This window comes from Leptosomus discolor, chromosome 4, assembly GCF_034619465.1.
Source record: "Leptosomus discolor isolate bLepDis1 chromosome 4, bLepDis1.hap2, whole genome shotgun sequence".
NCBI lineage: Eukaryota > Metazoa > Chordata > Aves > Leptosomiformes > Leptosomidae > Leptosomus > Leptosomus discolor.
Genome location: NC_141394.1, coordinates 71,381,314 through 71,400,540, shown reverse-complemented (window position 1 = coordinate 71,400,540; position 19,227 = coordinate 71,381,314). Strand labels below are relative to the sequence as shown.

At 38.3% G+C, this 19,227-nt stretch overlaps 1 protein-coding gene across 1 annotated transcript in view; it reads left to right on the top strand.

Moving 5' to 3' along the window:
• ABLIM2 (actin binding LIM protein family member 2) overlaps positions 1–19,227 on the top strand; it is a 113,041-nt gene that overhangs the window by 48,555 nt on the left and 45,259 nt on the right. Inside the window, exons 7-9 of the mRNA XM_086464636.1 lie at positions 8,874–8,961; positions 12,227–12,285; positions 16,034–16,111. Of these exons, the coding sequence (XP_086320762.1) occupies positions 8,874–8,961; positions 12,227–12,285; positions 16,034–16,111 (225 nt within the window). The remainder of the gene's footprint in view (positions 1–8,873; positions 8,962–12,226; positions 12,286–16,033; positions 16,112–19,227) is intronic.

Genomic DNA, 19,227 nt, shown 5'->3' with positions numbered 1-19,227 from the left:
TTCATTTATGATGGGCTTGTGAGTCATGCCTGGGGCACGCTGTGGTCGGCCAGACCATTGCTCTGCAGTGCCCTGGACCTACCCGACAGCACAAGCGCCTCCTTCCAGCTCGCTTCCATAACCATGACAGTGGTGCAGCAGTAAGTGCACTTAAGTGACAATTGGCTTTGTTGATAAAGTATCTCCAGGATGCTCTGGCCCATGTGACAATGGTTCAGTGTGTCTGCTAATAGCAAGAAAGCAGCCTATGTGATATGTTTCTTGTATCTTTAAGATTTTCCATCCTGCCAACCTTCAGCATTTTTTGTGCTTCTCAATTTTTTTTTTTCCTGTCAAAGTAAGATCTGCTGAATGGTACCTTGAACTGGAAATGTGTGGATGAGTCTGAAAGTAGCAACTTCCTACTTCCAGGAAGGCCTATTAATATCAGTTCTGCACATGACAGCAGCATTTCCAGTCCCAGCTAAATCTGGGGATACAAATATCAGTCCTTATTCAGGCAGAGAATGAGAGACGACTACTGTCCTCAAATGTTTGCAGCCTGGATCACCACAACCAGTGTGAAAAGAGCTGTGCTGCCTTCATCTGATAAATCATGCTGCCTCTCCAGACCTGTTTGGTCTTGGTTGCAGCTTCATTCTTCCCATCTGAAATGGGTGGGCTGAATGCACAGCTGCAAAGTTGAAAAGGCAAGGGAATATGTCTGCAAGTCATCTTTCTCCTTCTTCACTCCCTCTCCCTTATCAAGGGATGGTAGAAGTGAGAGCCAGCTGCAGCTTGTCTTGGCCCATAAGTGGGTTTTAAGGAGTGGGAGAGGAAAGTGGAAAAGAAGTGAAGAAGATTGTTGAGCAAACGGGAGACAGAAGCCTCTTCCAGTCTCAGTGGGTGGCAAGAAAAATTTGCAAAGCTGAAAAGACAAAAGGGGCAGATCACTCATTGTGTAACTAAAGCAACTGAGTGCAAAATCAGTGATTTTAGGCATGACAGACCATTTTGGTTTACAAGATCATGTCCGAAATTCCGTAGAAAAAAGGCACTATTGTCCTTTCCCAGGTTTTGCCTGACTGCGGCAGGCTGAGTGCTCCTGAGTCAGAACGTGTTTGTGGATGTCACAGAATGGGATTACAGTTATAATCATGATGGCTTTTCTTTCTAGTCTTTCTTTTTCATAATTATTCCCTTTAGGGTTTTTTAATTATTTTTTTATTTCTCCCACAACCATTAGAAACTTCTCCTTCTGAGAGTCCAGTATGTAGTAAGTTACTGTCGTTCTGAGATAAATGTCCTTGTTGGTATGTTCGATCTGCACTTTATACCTGGAAGAATAAAGAGTGTGTGGGAGGCAGTAAAAATGACTCAAATGTGGGTGGGAAGTCTCAAGGCTCTGCAAAGTACAGCAGGATGAGCCAAAACCAAGACAATATGAAATAACTGTACATGTGAGACAGCTAAAGCTGTAAGTAATGTTGCAGGTGCACGTATTGAACATTTCACATGACTGTTTCTTGGCATCTAGTGGGATAATAAATTAATCCAGTAAGGAGAAGACGAGGAGAAGGATTGATTCAAAACATTAAACTACATTTACACTAGTGTAAACCCTGTTGAAAACGGTTCATTTGCCCTGGCACACTGCTGAAGTGACTCAGTGGTGAGTCAGGTCCACTGTGACTAAGAGAATTAGTAAGAGTTTTCCTCCACATAGTTCTCTCTTTGTCTCCAGGCTCTCACACATTTCTCTCCTCAGCACTGTTGTATAACATAAGTAATAGATATTTTGCCAAATACCTCTTCCTTAATAATGTTGCCTGTCCCTTCATACCCGGTAGATGACATGACAGCTGTTTACTAACTTAACCATTACTGTATACAACTATTACTGAGTAATCCTTCAAGTTCTTCTGTAGCATGTGCAAAACTTCAGCTTTACTAGAAATGTGAATGGAGATTTTATGTTGTTACACTTAAAGCTGATAACTGAGCACAGTATTCTACTCAAAGCAGCAAAGGTTATCTGATTTTCTGAATATTATCACTCTAATTTGCAAATACCCGATAGAATCCAGTTTATGGAGCCAGTATTGTCCTCATAATATGCCACTGTGCATGCAATGGCAGAGTTACGAGTGTGTGGCCATTGAACAACAGTTGATGGTGTGGTGCTGTGCAACTTCTACATGGTATTCTTGAGATAAGGACAGAAGGACAAACACCTGGGCCCTTGATTTTACACAGCCTTTAGGGTTAAATCCACATTGCATAGTCCCATGTTGAAGTGCTGGCCAAGGACAGGAAGGTTGTATTACCAGGTGGGAATACACAAGAACAAACCCTGATTTCAGCCTAGTAGGTGGAATAACTTGATAGGAAGATTTTTCTGGGCCAGTTCTGTGCTGTTAGGTCAGAGAGTTATTAAATCATAACTAATTTAGTTCTAAGAGCAGTAATTAAAACCTTAGCTCAGCCATAGTCAGGGAACCACGTTTACTTACAGAAATTGTGAATTTGCCTCCATAAATCAATGCAATGACTGGTTGGGCCATTTAACATCAAAATGCTGTATCTCATTCAAAAACTTCATTAAATTTCATGAAGATAAATATCTGGCGTTCCTTTTTATACCTGTGTTTCATTATCAGTATCCTGGACACTTCCGGCACCTAAGAAGAAGAACAGTTCATTCACATAATAGTTTAATATCCCAGTAAAAACAGTCATTCAGGGAATGAATGAGGAGATATAAACAGGATAAATTAAATATCCACTAAAGAAGTTCAGTGATTTTCTACTTTTTTTTGATTTGCATACTCTGAAAAAAACTGCCCAGTGAAGGTACATACCCCTCAGTGTTGAAATTAAATTGATTGATAGTGAACTGCCCTTACCCAATGTTTTTCCCCCCAGATCTACTCATACGAATTCATGGACATAAGCTGAAAGTGGTAGCAGATTCATTTATCAAGGAGTTATGTCTTGATTTTATGTTCTATTTCAGTATAATGTATGTCCATCAAGCACATCTTGATTTATTTTGATGTCTTATATTCAATTATCAGTGCTTGGAAATGTATATGGGATATGGTGGACAGTCAGCTAAACCTGAGAGCAGTGTGCGCTGGCAGTGATGAGGGCCGCCAGCCAAGAGGGCAATTTCAACAGGAGCACAACCAGTAGATTGAAGATATGCCTCTTTCATTCAGCATTTGCTAGACCATGTGCAGGATACTACATCCAGCTTTGTGCCCTCCCATACCAAAAGATGCTGATTAGCTGACATGAGTTTGGTGGAGGACCACCATGATAGTTGAGGGCTGGAGCACATGTCCTGTGAGGAGATGCTCAGGGAGCTAGACTTGTTCAGCCTGGGGAAGGGATGGCTTTCAGGGGACCTAATAGCAATGTTCCCATACCTATAAGGAGACCCTCAAGGATGTGGAGACAAGCTCTTTACTGGGGTGCATGGTGGGAGAGCAGGAGACAGCTGTCATAAATTGAAAGAGGGGAAATTCTGACTGGATAAAAAGAAAAAAAAAATTTGTTCTAAGGATAACTAAGCATTGGAACAGTCTCTCAGAAACTGTGCAGTCTCCATCATTGGAGGTTTTCACTATCCAACCGGACCAATTCCTGAACAGACTGATCTGAATTGAGCATCACTTTGAGCAGGAGGTTGGATTAGATGACCTTCTGAGATCCTTCCCCACCTGAATTGTTCTATCATTCTGTGGTGCACTTGCACACTTCTTGACTTTAAACTGGATTATATTCTTCTGTTATCTGTAGTACAAAATGCACTTGAAGAAATCTCAGTGTGCTTTAGTGAATGAATGTGAATGTCCATGTGAATGAGAATTACTTAGGAAATAGAGACGATGTATAGAAAAGAGAATAATTTCTTGTCTAATTGATGTTTTAAACTTCTGCCCGTCACTACAGTAGCTAAGTATTTTTCCCCTTCCCATTCCAAACAATTAGTGATTCCATTCCACTTAAACAGGTAGCAGCAGTCAAGTCATATGTCTTTCATAAGAGCTTTAGTCCTTCATTTCAGGGTGAGAAGCAGCCTGATAGAAAGGCTTATTGATGGTCGGTGGTTTTGTTCTTTATTCTGTTTCACTTTGCTTGAACAGGTGCTTGTCTTGTGATGACCCAACTCTCCAACAGATTTGTTCCATGTGAAAAGCTTTTAACTAAGAATGCTTTATACCAGTCTTCTGTGGGCTTTGTTTCTGGGTCATGCGACTGCACCATGCCTTGGCATGCCAGCAGGCTCAGGCTTTAGGAGGCCAACTTGCATTATCTTTGCTCAGGATAGGATACAGTTAGGACATCATTTGGAGATTTGTAGAGTATAAGGACTGCAGGATTTGGGCCTACCTCAGTAGTAGTAATGTCACTCAGTGGTAATAATGCGCTATTACAGCAACCTATATTGTATTATGCCCTTAAAATGGAAAATATGCTTTGATGTGATTGAATCATTGCAGCAGTCTGACCTTTTCTCACTTCCACAAACTCTTTACTCCCAGGAGTAAAAGATGTCATTTACCACTGTGCATTTTGATAACAACATAGATTTTAAAAATTATTATTATTTTTATTTTTACAGGAAAAATTTTACTGAAAACTTTTTCATTCTCAGGAAAGGAACCAAATAGTTATGGACTTATTTAATACATTAAATGATTTTGCCTACTTTCTTTCTTCCCTTTACTAGCTACTTCACTGAGCAATGCAGTGAGATAGGATGTACTTAGACTTTACTGGTGAGAGAGTCGTCAGAAATCTCGAGTCTTTTTTCCAGGACCAAGCTCACACTTTGAACTTTAGGCTGCTCTGGTTCAATCCTTCATGTGTCAATCCATAAGCGGTTGTCACTCATCGACTGCAGTAAAAAATAACATCACTCACACTCCTAGCAACGGCATGAGATGCCAGATGAGCAATATCATTGTGACAGAGTTACAATTATTATACATATCATCTTTTATATATTCTGCCACTTCATCAGTTACTGCAGCCATAGCCAGAGAATGAGCAGAGGTTTTTGCTGAGCTGTCTGCAATAATGTAGTATCTTTTTCTTGAGTGATGACAGCTATTTTAAAACCCTACCTGAACTAGTTAAGGTTATTCCTTTCGGTATGAATTACTCCAGTTTTGCTAGCATTGCGTGTTTCATACTGTTGGTGTTCATACTGTTCTACAGACTTTATGATAACAATCCTTACTGTCTTCAAATTTTGCATTAAATGATGTGATTCACATTTGTTGCATCACGTTTGTTCTTCTAGTTCAAGCTCTGAAGTTAGGAGAAATGAGAAAAGGTGGTTGCAGAACTTTCTGGTCCTGTTTTAAATGAAGCATGGATGTACTTGATGTGCTGTGGGACAGATAGCAACACTGCGGTGCCCGCCATGGTTGGGGCAGGGAGTGCAAGGAGGTCCTCGGTTCCACTAGGAGGATGTTCCTCACATTGACTCAGCCCAGAATGGCTCTGCCTGCTGTGCAGAGGAGATTCACCGTTCAAAGCAGTCCCTCATACCTAAAGGGAATGAAATAATTCATAATAGTTTATCTGTGCTGCTAAGGACACGCTTTGCTATTCAGGTTGGAGTAAATCTTGGTTGAGAATTAATCTTTGAATTGATCTTCATAATAATACTGTCTTCACATCTGGTTACCTGGGCACAAAGACCTGGTGCAGCCTTGAAGCAAATGTAGGATATTGAGAAGGTTTCTTACAATCTACCACTTGAACCATAAGAGATCTCAGAGATGAATGTCACTTCTTCTGTGCTATGTGTGTGTTGATATTTTATTGAACACTGAAACAACAATCTGTCAAATTAAGCTTTCAAACTGTGAAAAGAAGTAACCATATGGTTAGGAATTTGTTTGCTGCATTAAACTGCCTCACGTCAATATAACTAAGAAAAGAAAAAATAATGAGGCCATCATTACAACTAAACCGAAAACATAAAACAGTTGCTGCCCTAAGCTTATAAAATTTCTGGGCTCTGCTGGAACTGATTGTTCATCTATGAGATGAAGCCTCTGAAATAGTTTGAAGAGAGAGGAGAAAGGGCCACTGATGAAAGCCTCCTTGGCACATACCCTGGTGAGGTTATGATTCACATTGAGACCAAACACACCCAGGTCCTAGGTTTTGATATAATTTATGGTATCTAATCAGGCTAACTGTATAAACATACCAGGGAATATTATTACTTAATTCCTGCATCAAGTCCCTAGCCACAGATTGAGCTGTTGTCACTCATTTACAAAGATGGTGTGATCTGTTTTAAATACTTAGTGATGAAGAGTCTGCTGTGTCTTGTCTTCTATGCTTTGGCTAGAAGAGGGACAAAATACAAAAATGCTAAAAGGAGGGAACAAAAACCACTGTCAGCACTTAGAGTTGTATGAGAATTTTGACAATGTCCCATTTTAATTCAGAGGTAATTATGCAATGTCCATTGGAATTATCCTGGTGTGATCATCAGCAAAAGGATCACTACACCTTTCTCCCCTGATTTTTCTGTTATATCTAATAAAAGAGGTCTCTTTGTGTCATTCTACAGCTAGTTGATATTACTTTCCTATACAGAGTGAATTAAAATGATGTATTTGGTTGCACTGTTAAATTTGACGTAATACATTTTATTCTGTGGTGCATGCAGGTTATCTGAGAATATGTTCTGACAGCTTATTTTAGCAAAGGACTAATTGAATTCCGGTAGAGAGTGTTACCCTGGGAATTGTATCAGCTGTGCTAAATCAATTGAGTTATTGAGGCTATGCATTGCGTTAGCGATGTTTGTGCAGAACAAATCTAGAGGAAATGATATTTCTTTTCAGCTTCATATTGCAAACCTAACTTTATCTGGTGATAGTTAGATACCCTTCTGTGCTTAAACACCTGCACTTAGGCAAGCAATTTTAAACCTGGGGTTTAAGCCAAATACTGGTACTTCATGGTCTGATACTTTAAGGTGTTGGCACAGTTAGAAGTTCTTCAGACATCTTCCATGTCTGAAATTGCAAAAATCACTCAGCAGTGTGCACAAATGACACCATAAAAAGAAACATGAACTGAAACAAAGCTGTTTTCAAAATGGCAGTTCTGATGTGATGTGTTGCTCTTCCTTATGGGTGATTTAAAGTGCAGCAAATTATGTTCTTTAGTATCTCTGAAAGCTTTGACATTCAGTCAATGAAAAAGAGTAAGACAAGTCGTCTCTGTAGTAGCAGTGTTAAATTTCTAGATTGATAGAAGGGGAATTTACAGTGCAATGCTGTGAGAGCATATTCACATGCTGAAGACAGTGGGGCGATACTTTATAGTTCCTTAAAGGCACACACAATCCTAGTAGCACTTTCAACCTTTTTCAGATGAGCAGGTTATGACACAATCTACATGGACCAAAATTTGCTTATTTTTAACTTCGGGAGCCTTTCTATTGAAGTCAGACTTAGCTTGGCTTTAACTTAAACTCAGTTTAATTTAGCTCTAAGTTTTAGAGTTACTTGGTCTCCAGGCTTTTGTTCATAATGGAAGTGACATTGACCTTAAGCCACTTGAACAATGGGCCATTCTGTCTAGCACAGAAGAGTGTGGGGTCAAAGAGGAGGAAGGAGATGCCAAATTCGGCTTTCAGTTCTGTAGGGGTTTTGAAGAGTGAGGAGTGCTGGGAGCATCTGCAAGAGCTGCCTTTGGGCTGTTGAACTGTGTTTTGTGAGTGTCACCTGAAAGATGGGGTGGGGGTGCAGTTTGGAGAGGCTGGCCAGTGTCGTTGACTTAGAAGAGCACAACTCCCTGACTGCTGTTTTTGTCGCTGGCTCAAGCCAACATTGCCTTGTGTTGCTGGTGTCCTTGCCTGTGGGAACCAGAGCTAATGAGTTTGCCCACAGTGAGCCATAGAATTGAATTTTGGCCAAATTGAGTCCTGCAGAAATCCCTCGATCCAAGAATCTTGTCTTTTTTTCCTGGTAGTCGTTTGAGGTTAACTTCACCCTTGTCTGTGTCACACATTGGTGTTCTGACATAGACAAGCCCGTGCTCCTTTATAGCAGGTGGAAGTCTCCTCTTGATAAACACACCGAGGTCAATGGTGAAGCTTTAATTAATGGGGTTATAAGGTAATTGGAGATTTAAATTTATGAAAATCAATGAGTTACTAAGCTGCTCTGAGCAAATTTAAGACTCCAAATAATTAAAAGAATGGTATTAAATTATGTGGATTAATCTCAGAACAACTGGCAAAGCTCCTGGCTTGTCTGTGTGAGGGAGTTAACACACAGTACCCAAAATTGTCAGCTCTGAACTTACAGTCCTGGAGGGACACCACACACATTCCTCATGGAAACCCTTTAGTACCCATTACCTGCAAGATAGTTTCAAAGCAGATACAAACGTTCCTTGCACAAGATGGTTCTTGCTGTGCATTAAGATTATATATTCAGTGGGATCATGACAAACATACAGTTGAGTTGCAAATCCGTGCTCAAGGTTATGACTTCCCAACTTCCTTGTGCAGGTGAGTCCTAACCTACCTTGCACTTGGTGCACAGTATAGTTGTTTACAGTGAAAATGTGTTCTCAATATAAGATTGATTCCATTCTGTAAATTCAGAGACTTAACTATTGCACATTAACTTTTTTTTTGTGTAGGCAAGACAAAAATTATGTTTTAAATCATTAATTGTCTATAAGAAAATAAGTATTGTGGTTGTAGGAGATTGTTGAACTAATTTGCATTAACTAATTTACTCCCATTAGTCATATTCTAGAGGATGAAAGAAAAACTCCTCATAGTGAAGCTGCTAAATTGATCAGTGTACTTAATCATCTGTACCTTTTTTCCCAAACAGGCAGGAGAAAAACATTACCACCCAACGTGCGCACGATGTGTCAGGTGCAGTCAGATGTTTGCAGAAGGAGAAGAAATGTATCTTCAAGGTAAAAACAAAACCAAACAAACAAAACCCAAACCAGTTACACTTGTCAGCATGGCCCTCTTGCCCATACCGACTAGCAGGGCTGAACTGTTTTGTACATATTCTCACTTCATAACTACCAAAGAAAGTGAAGAATGCAATGTGTAGGCTAAGGGAAAGCAAAAACAAACCCTTGTTGCTTCTTACTCACCTATTACTTCTCTCTCAGTTCAAATCCAATAGCCAGTGTGAATCACAGAAAGGATGAGTTGTAGCAGTTATTTCTTGCAGATGGAACTACTTGACAGTGAAGATTATAAAATTTTCTGTTTACTAAAAAAATGTGATTTTTCTACACTGATAAATGGTCCAGATGAATGTTAACACACGGACAGGACAGCAGGCTCCCTAAAGCTGCTCTTGCAGTCCTAAGACCAGTTCTGTACCCATTGCCCATTTGAGTATGAGGAGAAAATCTGAAGTTCCTTACCTGGATTCCCCTCAGTCAGACCTAAGTGTCCTCGGAGGATGGAGAAGAGGATGCCGTGGAGCTGAAGCCCTTACCACATAATATGTGTATATCTTATGCATCCATAAGCTGGTACAGGAGAAATTCAGTGTTTCTTGTCAGGGAATTTCAGTGGTAGTAGAGAAGGACTTGCACAATGATTTATTCAATGAAAAAAAAAAAAGTTCTTTAACATAGGTACGAGCTAAAATCTGTATTTCATATGGAGCAATTTTTAGCTGTACTAAACTGATGAAAGAAGTATCTACACAGTTAAATACAAGGTCAGGCACCAGAGAAAATGAAGGGTTTTGCCTGTGTCTTTGACTGGCAGTATCTTTTCAAAGGAAAACAGAAAAGAGGAACTCAGTAGCATGTGGGAACTGCAAGGCTGGTGTATTATCCTAACATCACATGCTTGCCCAGATCTGTATTACAACTTTGCAATTGTCCACAGTTTTCTAGAAGCATACTTTGAAATCATTCATTAAGTTGGAAGAGTTAGACTTTATTTAAAAAACAACAGTGGTCTCAGTAAGATCTAATTATAATTTAGTACGTTATTTAAAATGACAGTCTTATTGTCACTTTGGTTTGCAACAAGAACTAGCTCATTAAAGGACATAATGATCCTTGTCTGTGTTCATGGATTCTCCCTCAGGAGCCAGAAAATTCTGTGGTTTTTCCAATTGCAAAGTAGCTTAGCAGTACTAAAATCCCCTAGGAAATCAATGCTTAAAAAAAAGATATCAAACTACAAATTTGTTTCTAGATTTCAAACCCTCTGAAACTGGATTGAAAGTGAATCTTCTTTTTAAGTTCAGTTTGTTATAAGGGTGGATATTTGTTAGGTTTTGTGCTGTTTTTTAGTTCAAATAATCACAAAGTACACAGGTCCTGTTAATTTGGACCCATCTTACTTTATTTTCTGATTCATGAAGCAGTCATACCAGCTTACTATCATACACTTTCACTTTTTATCTTCACATGAAGAGCAGTTTCTGATAGAAGCTGGTGTTAATTTCATGAAAGATCTGTGATTAGGTATTTGGACTGCTTGACCCGATGTGTTAGATAACAAAAAATATCAGAGCCCAGGGTTTAGTAACTTGTTCTTCATCTTCTTAATAAACTACCGTAAGGTTCCTTTTGGTGTTGCATGTTCCTTAGCAGGAACTGAGCTTTCACTGGTTATCCAGCAGATGACTTTTCAGTGAATAGACTCTTTTTCTTCTGTATGAAAAAGTTTCCCAGCCAGTTTTGCTTGACCACAGATAGGAGTAATAAAAAAAGGGTTGATCTAAACACTTCTTAAAACCATTGGGAAGATTTACATCAACTTATGCAGCGGTTGGGACATATGCTTTCAGTGGGCGAGATCAGACCCACTCGTAATTGGAAGATAAATTAGCATTGAATTTAAAGGTACTATAAAGATGTTTCATAGTGGTTCAGTCCCAAAAAACTTCAGCGACTTAGTAAACATAATTTATCCAGTTTGTACTTACAGATAGTCTTTTACTGCTTTAGTCTGTGTTCATCTGGATTATTTTTGTGAAATAAATTCTAATGATCTCCATCTGTCTTCTGGGAAGTAGACTTTGTGTTTCTATCTTGTTTCCAAAATCCACTGGTTAGAAAACTATCAAACTGCTGTGAAAACAAAGCATTTCTAATAACTCTTCTTGATGCTCTCCACCCAATATAAACATTAAATACTTATAACAAAGGTTCTCAACTTCCCATTTAGTCAGGCAGAAGCTGTGGTACACTCACATTATTTAACTATGTGGAGCTTTAGTTTATGTCTTGTCTGAGCTCAGACTGACATAAACATAAAGGTTCCTTTTTACTATTAAAATTTACAAATAATTCTTTTATTTTATATAGTTAAGCACATTCCGCTTCAACTGAATTGGAACATTGAACACTGACTATTGAACACGCTGTTGAACTTTTTGAAAGTTTTTTTTTTTTCCTTTATGACTAGTGCAAAATAATTATTAAGTTTCTTTCTCATACTTAATGTTTACTTGTATCTCTGGAGTTCATAATCCTCTCTTCAATACTTACATGCAGTAGAGAATTGGTTCATTCTCTGTTTTCTGATTCCTCCAGGATGTATGTTCCCCTGAATTCCCCTTAGTATTTGGTATATGAGAGACAAACATACAGAAAATGCAAGATCAGTACAGTGCATAATTCAGAAGGACTGGGTTTTCAGCTAGTGTTAAAATCCATAATACTATTCATCCCATCAAAGTATGATCACACTTTGTATGACCTGGGCCGGACTATTATAAGAATATGTATAACAAGAGTACAGGAAATCCTAACTACATGTAAGGAAAAAAAAAAATTACCATGGGAGTGGAACAGATTGCCCAGAGATGCTGTGGGATGCCCATCCTTGGAGACAAGCAGAACCCAACAGGGCATAGCCCTGAGCTGCTTGCTGTAATGGGACCTGCTCTGAGCAGGAGGTTGGGCTGGAGGAACTCCAGAGATTCCATATCACATTTCTTAGGGCTCAGGTTTTGATATTGATCTCACATGTTGAAGGACATGTAGCTTTCTGAAATGCACCTTGTCTTTAAAATGTATATGATCAGGCTTACAGCTATTGAGAAGTTGTCAGGTTTAGCTTTGAAAGTACATATGAAATAGTGACTGCAGTGGAATCAGTCAGTATGCTGTATCTTATAAAACCTTATAGGAAGGTTTAATAAGGTTCTTATTGGGGAACTGAATTAAGCAGAACTTTAAATTTACTTTCCAGGTACATCCATTTGGCATCCAGTTTGTAGACAGGCTGCAAAGGCTGAAGAAAAAAACAAGGTAAAAAGACCGTATTTTTACCCATTGTCATTCCTTTGTCATGTTGTTCTCTATTCCTTTTTTTGCAGAGGGCATGGAGGGAAGAATTTGGAATGTTTTCACTACCGTAATTTTAAATTTTAAAAGACAGAAATCTAGTAAGTTAATGTAATGTAATAATGTAATACAAATATTCTGCTTTTACTTAGTGATTAAAGCTGCAACTTCAGGAGAATGCTGACCTAAGAGTTTTATGTATAAGCTGAATAAGGAAAAATGTGAAAATATGAATAAGAAAAAAAAAGTTAATATTTAACTTCTGTCTGATTATGATGTGATCAGTGCATGACCTCTTCTCTTTTTATATGGCTCTGCACTTAAAAGATCAGAGGACTTTCGCTTTATTTGTGTTATTTAAAAAAAAAAACATCTCCTTGGAATTTCTTTTTTAATATTTGTTTGTAAAATGTTGGCAAGCCAGCCCCAGCTTAATTTAATCTCTGGCTTTAAGTACCTCCTTAAGTTGGATGATTTGTGCATTTGTCTGTGTGCAAGGGGAAAAGGGGGATGTTCTGGCAACGATAATAATTACGAGTTTAGCAGATGAATAAGCTGCCCCTAGGAAATGAAGAATTAATCTGTAGCTGGGGAAGTGATCCCTCTGAAGTGGTGGTACTGAGATACAACTATCTCATTTAATGCAGAGGCCAAGTATGGGGTTTTTCAGTTCTGATGTTCTCTGATGCTCCTTGTTTGAAAAAGCTCTGCTTTGATTCATCAAGGCTTGGACAGAAGGCACATGGACAAGTCAGGACAGCAGGCAGCAACTATAAAAAGATTTTTTGAAAATCTGGTGTGTTAACAAGTGCAACTTTGACTAAATTACAGTTCTGAAAAAAATTTCGTTTGGACTTTACCCTGAACGATCTTGGCTGTATTTTTTTGTACCCATGTGTTTGGGAAGTGAATGCTCTGATATTCTTCATGGCGAACTCTGAATACCAAATAAGTAGCGTTTCAGTATAAAAGGTATTGTTTGATGTATGTATCTTTAAAATTGTCAAAATACTTCAATAAGTGCTGCTGATTCAGCCTAATACTATTAAGCAGTATTTCAGGCTTCCTAAGGATTTTATTCTGTCTGAGTAACTGAAATTGCAAGCTTAAAACCCCATGTAATTTACTGAAAATATGGTAGGGTTTGGGTTTTTTCTCCCCTCCTTCAGAGAAAGACAACGGACAAGGTTGTACTGGGTACCTACTTGGCTGCCTTTTCCTCATAAAGACAAAGTGTACTTGTAAGACGCCATTTTGAAGAGGGTAGCAATGGACTTTCCAACATAACTTGTAAAGTTGGGAATGGGATATATTGGTTGAGAAATTTTCTGGTCAACCTTTGCAGTTTGTTGTTTTTAAAAGTTATTTTTCTGTATATTTTTATAGGTATATGCACAGTATGTAATTAAGGTAGGTGGCAAAGGCAGAAGGAATAAGTGACAGCACACTCCAAAACCTTGAAGGTGGAGTGGAAGGAAAAAGAAGTTGTAAAAGAGAGTGACAGCAAAAAGAAAAATTATGGGAGAGTGAGATTGTAAGCAGAAGGGATGAAGCTAGAAAAGATAGAAGAAATCAAAGTAGCAAGAGAAAGAATAAGGATTATCAAAAGGCGTAAAGGAAAAAAAAGTTAGGTGGAGGAAGCATAAAAATTTGTAGTACAGAGAAAAGATCTGAACAGAGGCAATGGAGACAACTGAGGTGTGAGTTTTTATTGCAAAAGCTAGGAAATTATGTGCAGTGGGCATAGACTGGGCATGCTAAAAGGGGTAATGGATCATGCAGAGAATGAAGAGCATCTCTGAGATGTGGAATGAGCAGTTTTTAATCACCAGGAGGAGAAATGGGGAAAAGTGTGGGAGTAACTGAATAAAGTAAAGAAGAACAGAAGCAATCTGCAGAAGTACCTTAGAAAGATGAGACTCTACACTTTGATTGCAAAAGTTAGAAATTTTAATGAATTGCAGTTCTTAAAAACATGATGGTACCTCTAAGCTGAGGAAAGCCCATCAAAAAAACTCTGGAAATTTATTAAGAGTTATTAAATATATTCAGCCAGGTATGTTATGTGTTTTAAGCTCATGCTACACTGTGTGATCTTAAAACACACTCCACTGATCACTGATGCACATGACACAGAAAGAAGCTCTGAAGCTTTATCTAGGGAATCCTGAGGTTGATCCAAAATTGTCGTTTGATTTTAACAGGGTTTAAATCATTGGAATAGCACAGGGGGTTTTTTCTTTGTTTTTTTTTTTTTCTCTCTCTACTATATTGGGCCTCCTGTAGGGACATCATGAAAGAGAAGTATAGTTTGCACATGACATAAGTGCATTGATGGTACTTTCATGTCATTTACACAAGTTCTGGAAAACTGCAATGTGCTTTAACTAGGCAGAAGAGCAGTGCAATTGCATTTTCTGTGTTAAATGATCATCTCAACGGCAGCCACAAGTATTTCTCAGATAATGCTCTGTTTCCATGCTTGTTCCCTTGGACCTTCTGAGAGTGTACAGAGCCTCAGTGTGAGACAACTGAAAATGAGAGGGAGAAAATTCCAAAATCCCAGTCAGACATGCCAAAACAAAGAAACCAAATTTTTTTTTATAGGGATAAGTATCTCCACATATTGTCTCAGAGAAGCCACAGGACTATTTCAGCTAAAGAAGGTCAGAGGAAGGATAGTTGTGATCATTTAGTTTGTTTGCTTTGCTAACACAACACAGTACAGTACAGATATATTCATATATTGTTTCTAAAAGCTCGTAAATGCTTCAAGTAGAGACTGGAGTAGAAGGAGGGATGCTACCTTGACCTGACAGTTTAATAATGCTAAAATGCTTTTTGAAGTTGTAACCTCAAGGGAAGAAGTGTCAGCCTTCGGTGAGACAGTAAACAATGGTCATTCTGAGAGTATGGAAAAATATGTACTTTTTGCAATTGGGGACAGGTTTTTACATAGATGGGAAAGAGTATTTACTCAGAATTAACATATCTGGGTAAAAGAGGGTGTAAACCCATTGATTTCATAGTAAGATTTGTTTAAACTTTATTATGAAAGTCAGGTCTGTTCACTCATGGTTAATATGATTGTGTCTCGCAACCCTTTGTTATTTAAAAGTAATTCTATTTTTCATCATAACGGAATCTACCGAAAAGAAAGCAATAAAAGTCTGTCACTCTGAATGCCAGAATGATTGAAAATAAAGCAAAAGCCGTTGAATAGTCTTATGATCAGAGAGGGGGAAGCGAAGCTATTTGGTGTCCTGATCTGCAGGATGCTCTGCAGGATGTCATGCTGTTTGCTATGAGTGAATGGTAGCATGACACGTTCCAAAAGCAATGTAGATTGGTTTGATGGTATAACCTTAGAGTAAAAATGCTGCCACTGTATTGTCATGTAACTTGACCTGTGCCTAATAGTGCCCTGGCAGCCCAGACGTGCTCCAGGCCATTTCATTCTGAAGGGAGGGGAGGAGAAAGTCATACATAAAATAATTTTTGCGTTTTCAAAAGGTTAATTTCATTGGCTAAAAAAGTTCTTTTGTTTTTAACTCCTTGGTATGCCTGTAGGTTTTGAGCTCACTGTAATATGCCATTTTTGAGTGGTAAAGGTTAAATTAAATGAAATCGCTTACGTACTCTTTTTGAAGTAACAGTTACATTTTCTTTTCCTCTTCTCTATTTCTTATGTGTTTCACTTCTCCTGCTGTAGGAAACAAGGACTTCTTCTGAGAGTATTATTTCTGTACCTGCTTCGAGTACATCAGGTTCCCCAAGCCGTGTGATCTATGTGAGTATTTCACAGTGAAATGCTTTCTGTGGGATGGGGAAACCCCTATGCTTCCTCCTACAGTTTAGCATGTTGCATGGAAAGTTAGTGACTCCAAACCGCTGCAGTTGGTGATTCCTCTAAAATGGAATTTACTTTCTCACATTTAAAATGTTTGAATACTGCATTTTCCATAATAAAATTCTGGCAGTTTCCTCTTATTTTTTGTGGTGTATTTGTAGCACTTACATTATGACTAGAGCTGGCTTATACCAAAGCACGAAAAATACCACAGTGCTTTCTAAAAAAGAAAAGTTTAAGTAAACAGTACAGCCCACAGGTAGATTACAAGCTTATATTTGAATACAAGTCGAGCTCTTGAGCCTGCATGTGATTGCTTATGAAAACACTCATGTGTGTGATTGCAGAACTCGGGCCTTGACAAATGCCAGTCCCTAACCTCAGAGAACCTTTGATGTGTTTATGGTTTAAGAAGTGCTATCTCTGGAAAGCTTGTAAAGAGAATTTAAAATAACAAGTATGATAAAAGCTAATGCTGAGTATTTTTTCAATACCAGTTGTACCTCACTTGCGATAATTTCTGTAGCTAATGTTCATGGCCAAATTCTCAAGGCTGCCACCAATAGGTAATAAATACCTACAAGTGTGGCATGATCCATACAAACATCTCTTGGAGAGCTTCAGTATTCCCAGGGCTAATCTTTGTCCTGTCCATGTATCCCTCAGGTAGGCAGGTCATTTTCATCAGATGGGACTGTATGCTAAGAAAATTGCTGAAGATGCAGTTGACTGCTGGAGACTGTATTGTACAAAGATTAGCTCTTTTATCTACAACACTAAGAGAAGCAAAAGAGGGCCTTGGAGCCAAACTTGTCCTTTTTCTTGAATTAAAAATTATTTTGAATGCAATATACCCTTTATCTGAGTGAGATTGAACTAGAAGTGAAGGAACTACCTCTTATCTAAATGCTCATCAGTGTTTCTGAGTTCTTCCGGTAGAGCTCCATGCTGCTGGATACCAGTGGTATATTTCCAGTAAAAAAATGTCATTGCCTCAGCTCCTCTGAACACAATTCATTGTGCTAGGAGCCTATTATCATATAAGCACTTTTTTTGGCCAGATGGTTTCTATCTGTCCAGCCGTGCACCACTTGTTTTTATAAGCATGAGCATTCCTTTCAGATTTGTATGTTTTTAGTGACATTTATCTAACTGTTGGATGCTATTTTTTCTTGATGTTTGTGATTATAGCTTTAAACATGCTTCACAGGCTGTTAAAAGTCAAGGATGACCTCCATCCTCTTTTTCTGTTGTGGTTTTTTCTTTTTTGTTTTTTTTTTTTCCAAAGGATATCATTAAATCAGCACACAACTCTAATGTTTGTTACTGTAATATATGCGAGAGGCAGCTGGGACTGTGAAAGAATAAAGTTGTCTAGCAAATATGAGTCAATTAGGAAAAAAGATTCCCCAGAGGCTTGCAGGTTCTTGCTGTATCTGTCTCATCTTTGACTGCTTAATTGTCAAAGCTGTGAGATTGATTAAACCCTGTTTTGGCTTTCATGAACAGGAAAGTAAAAAAAGGATTAAAAACATGTTACTGGACTTCTATATTATAAAAATGATTCTTTGGATATTTTTCACATCTGTTTTCTATTACAGGAGTGCTATGACATGCTCAGAATTTGTCTTGGGTGCTTTCATGATTGGTTTTACCAAACCTAAATTCATGCCGCTGCTGAAAGGAAGGTCCCACCTATTTGTAGCCCTGTCCCTCTGTGGCCATGCTTTCCCATCTCCTCTTTGGTGCTAGTACTAGTGGGTACACAGAAGTATGATCAGTCAGATTTGAGACTAGATTCAGCTAAAAAATAACCCATGAAAAACCTCCAGCCAACCAAAGAGGGAAAAAAAGACCCAGGCATCTACATGTCTTCTAATGCTAACGTAGAAGACAGAGCAGAGTGGAAAGGTACACACAGGATAGCCACTTTCAGCAGTAGCATGGATTTGGATCATTAAAACCAATAGTTAAACTGTACCTTAACAGTTGGTGAGCTCTGTGAAGTATCATGTTGGACAAAAGAGAATTTAGATAAAATGGTTAAAGCTTAGGAAACATGAATTCGTGGTGCTCACACTGTTAAAGGCATCAAGTCAGAGCAATGCTATCATTCTGAATGAGATGCCATCTCATGGGAGATGTGTTCCTGGGTCATGGTTGAGTGGTCAGCTAGGGAAAGGTGAAGAAAGTGTGTTTTGACTAAACCTGAGTGTGATTCATACAGGTGGTTTACTAAAGGTATACCACTTTTTCTTCATCTGTTGATATCAGACTTTGATGTCTTCTTGCACTGAGAGAGGGCACAGGCCCGTGCCCTTTGAAGTTAATGGGCATCTTTTCATAAACTTCAGTGATGGCCTCATTATATCCAGACTGAAATTTACCCTAGTGCTGATATCCCCTCAAAGTCCCTAAATACTACTTAAAAATGAGTTGGTTTCTAAATTATGCCATTAAGTAAGACTTAAGTAAAGATCCTTCTTTATAGTTAGCTAAATTTTATGAAGAGAGAATTAGGTGCACTGATGTAATATATCCAACTGGAAGATTCAGGTTAGGTTACATAACTGCATTGTATGTTCTCATACTAGGAATAGAAATCACGTTACATTTCTTTACAGATCATATTCACAATTATACAATTGTAAAATTATGTGTTCCAAATGAAATAGATACTCTAAACTTAAAGCATGGTTTTAATGGAATCCAAAATATCAGAGTCTTGAATAAATGGCTTAAAACCTCTTAGCTGTAATTTGAGCCTTCCCTAGCATGTTTGAATTCCACTCATGTGTTTGAAAGTAGGTGAAACAAATAAAATGAAAAACAGTATAGGCAGAATTGAGTAGAATTTTGTAGAACTGAGTGTTTACAAAGCAACTGTATCTCTAAGGTGTTTTTTCATCCAAATTTGCCTACATTTTGATATCTAAACTGGAAGGAATTACGTAACTAGATAAGTTTTACTCCTGACACTTCTGAAGTCTAGTGGGAAGATCTCAAGTTGCACATCTATGTGGAGAGATAGGGGCTAAAATTATGTAATTCACATT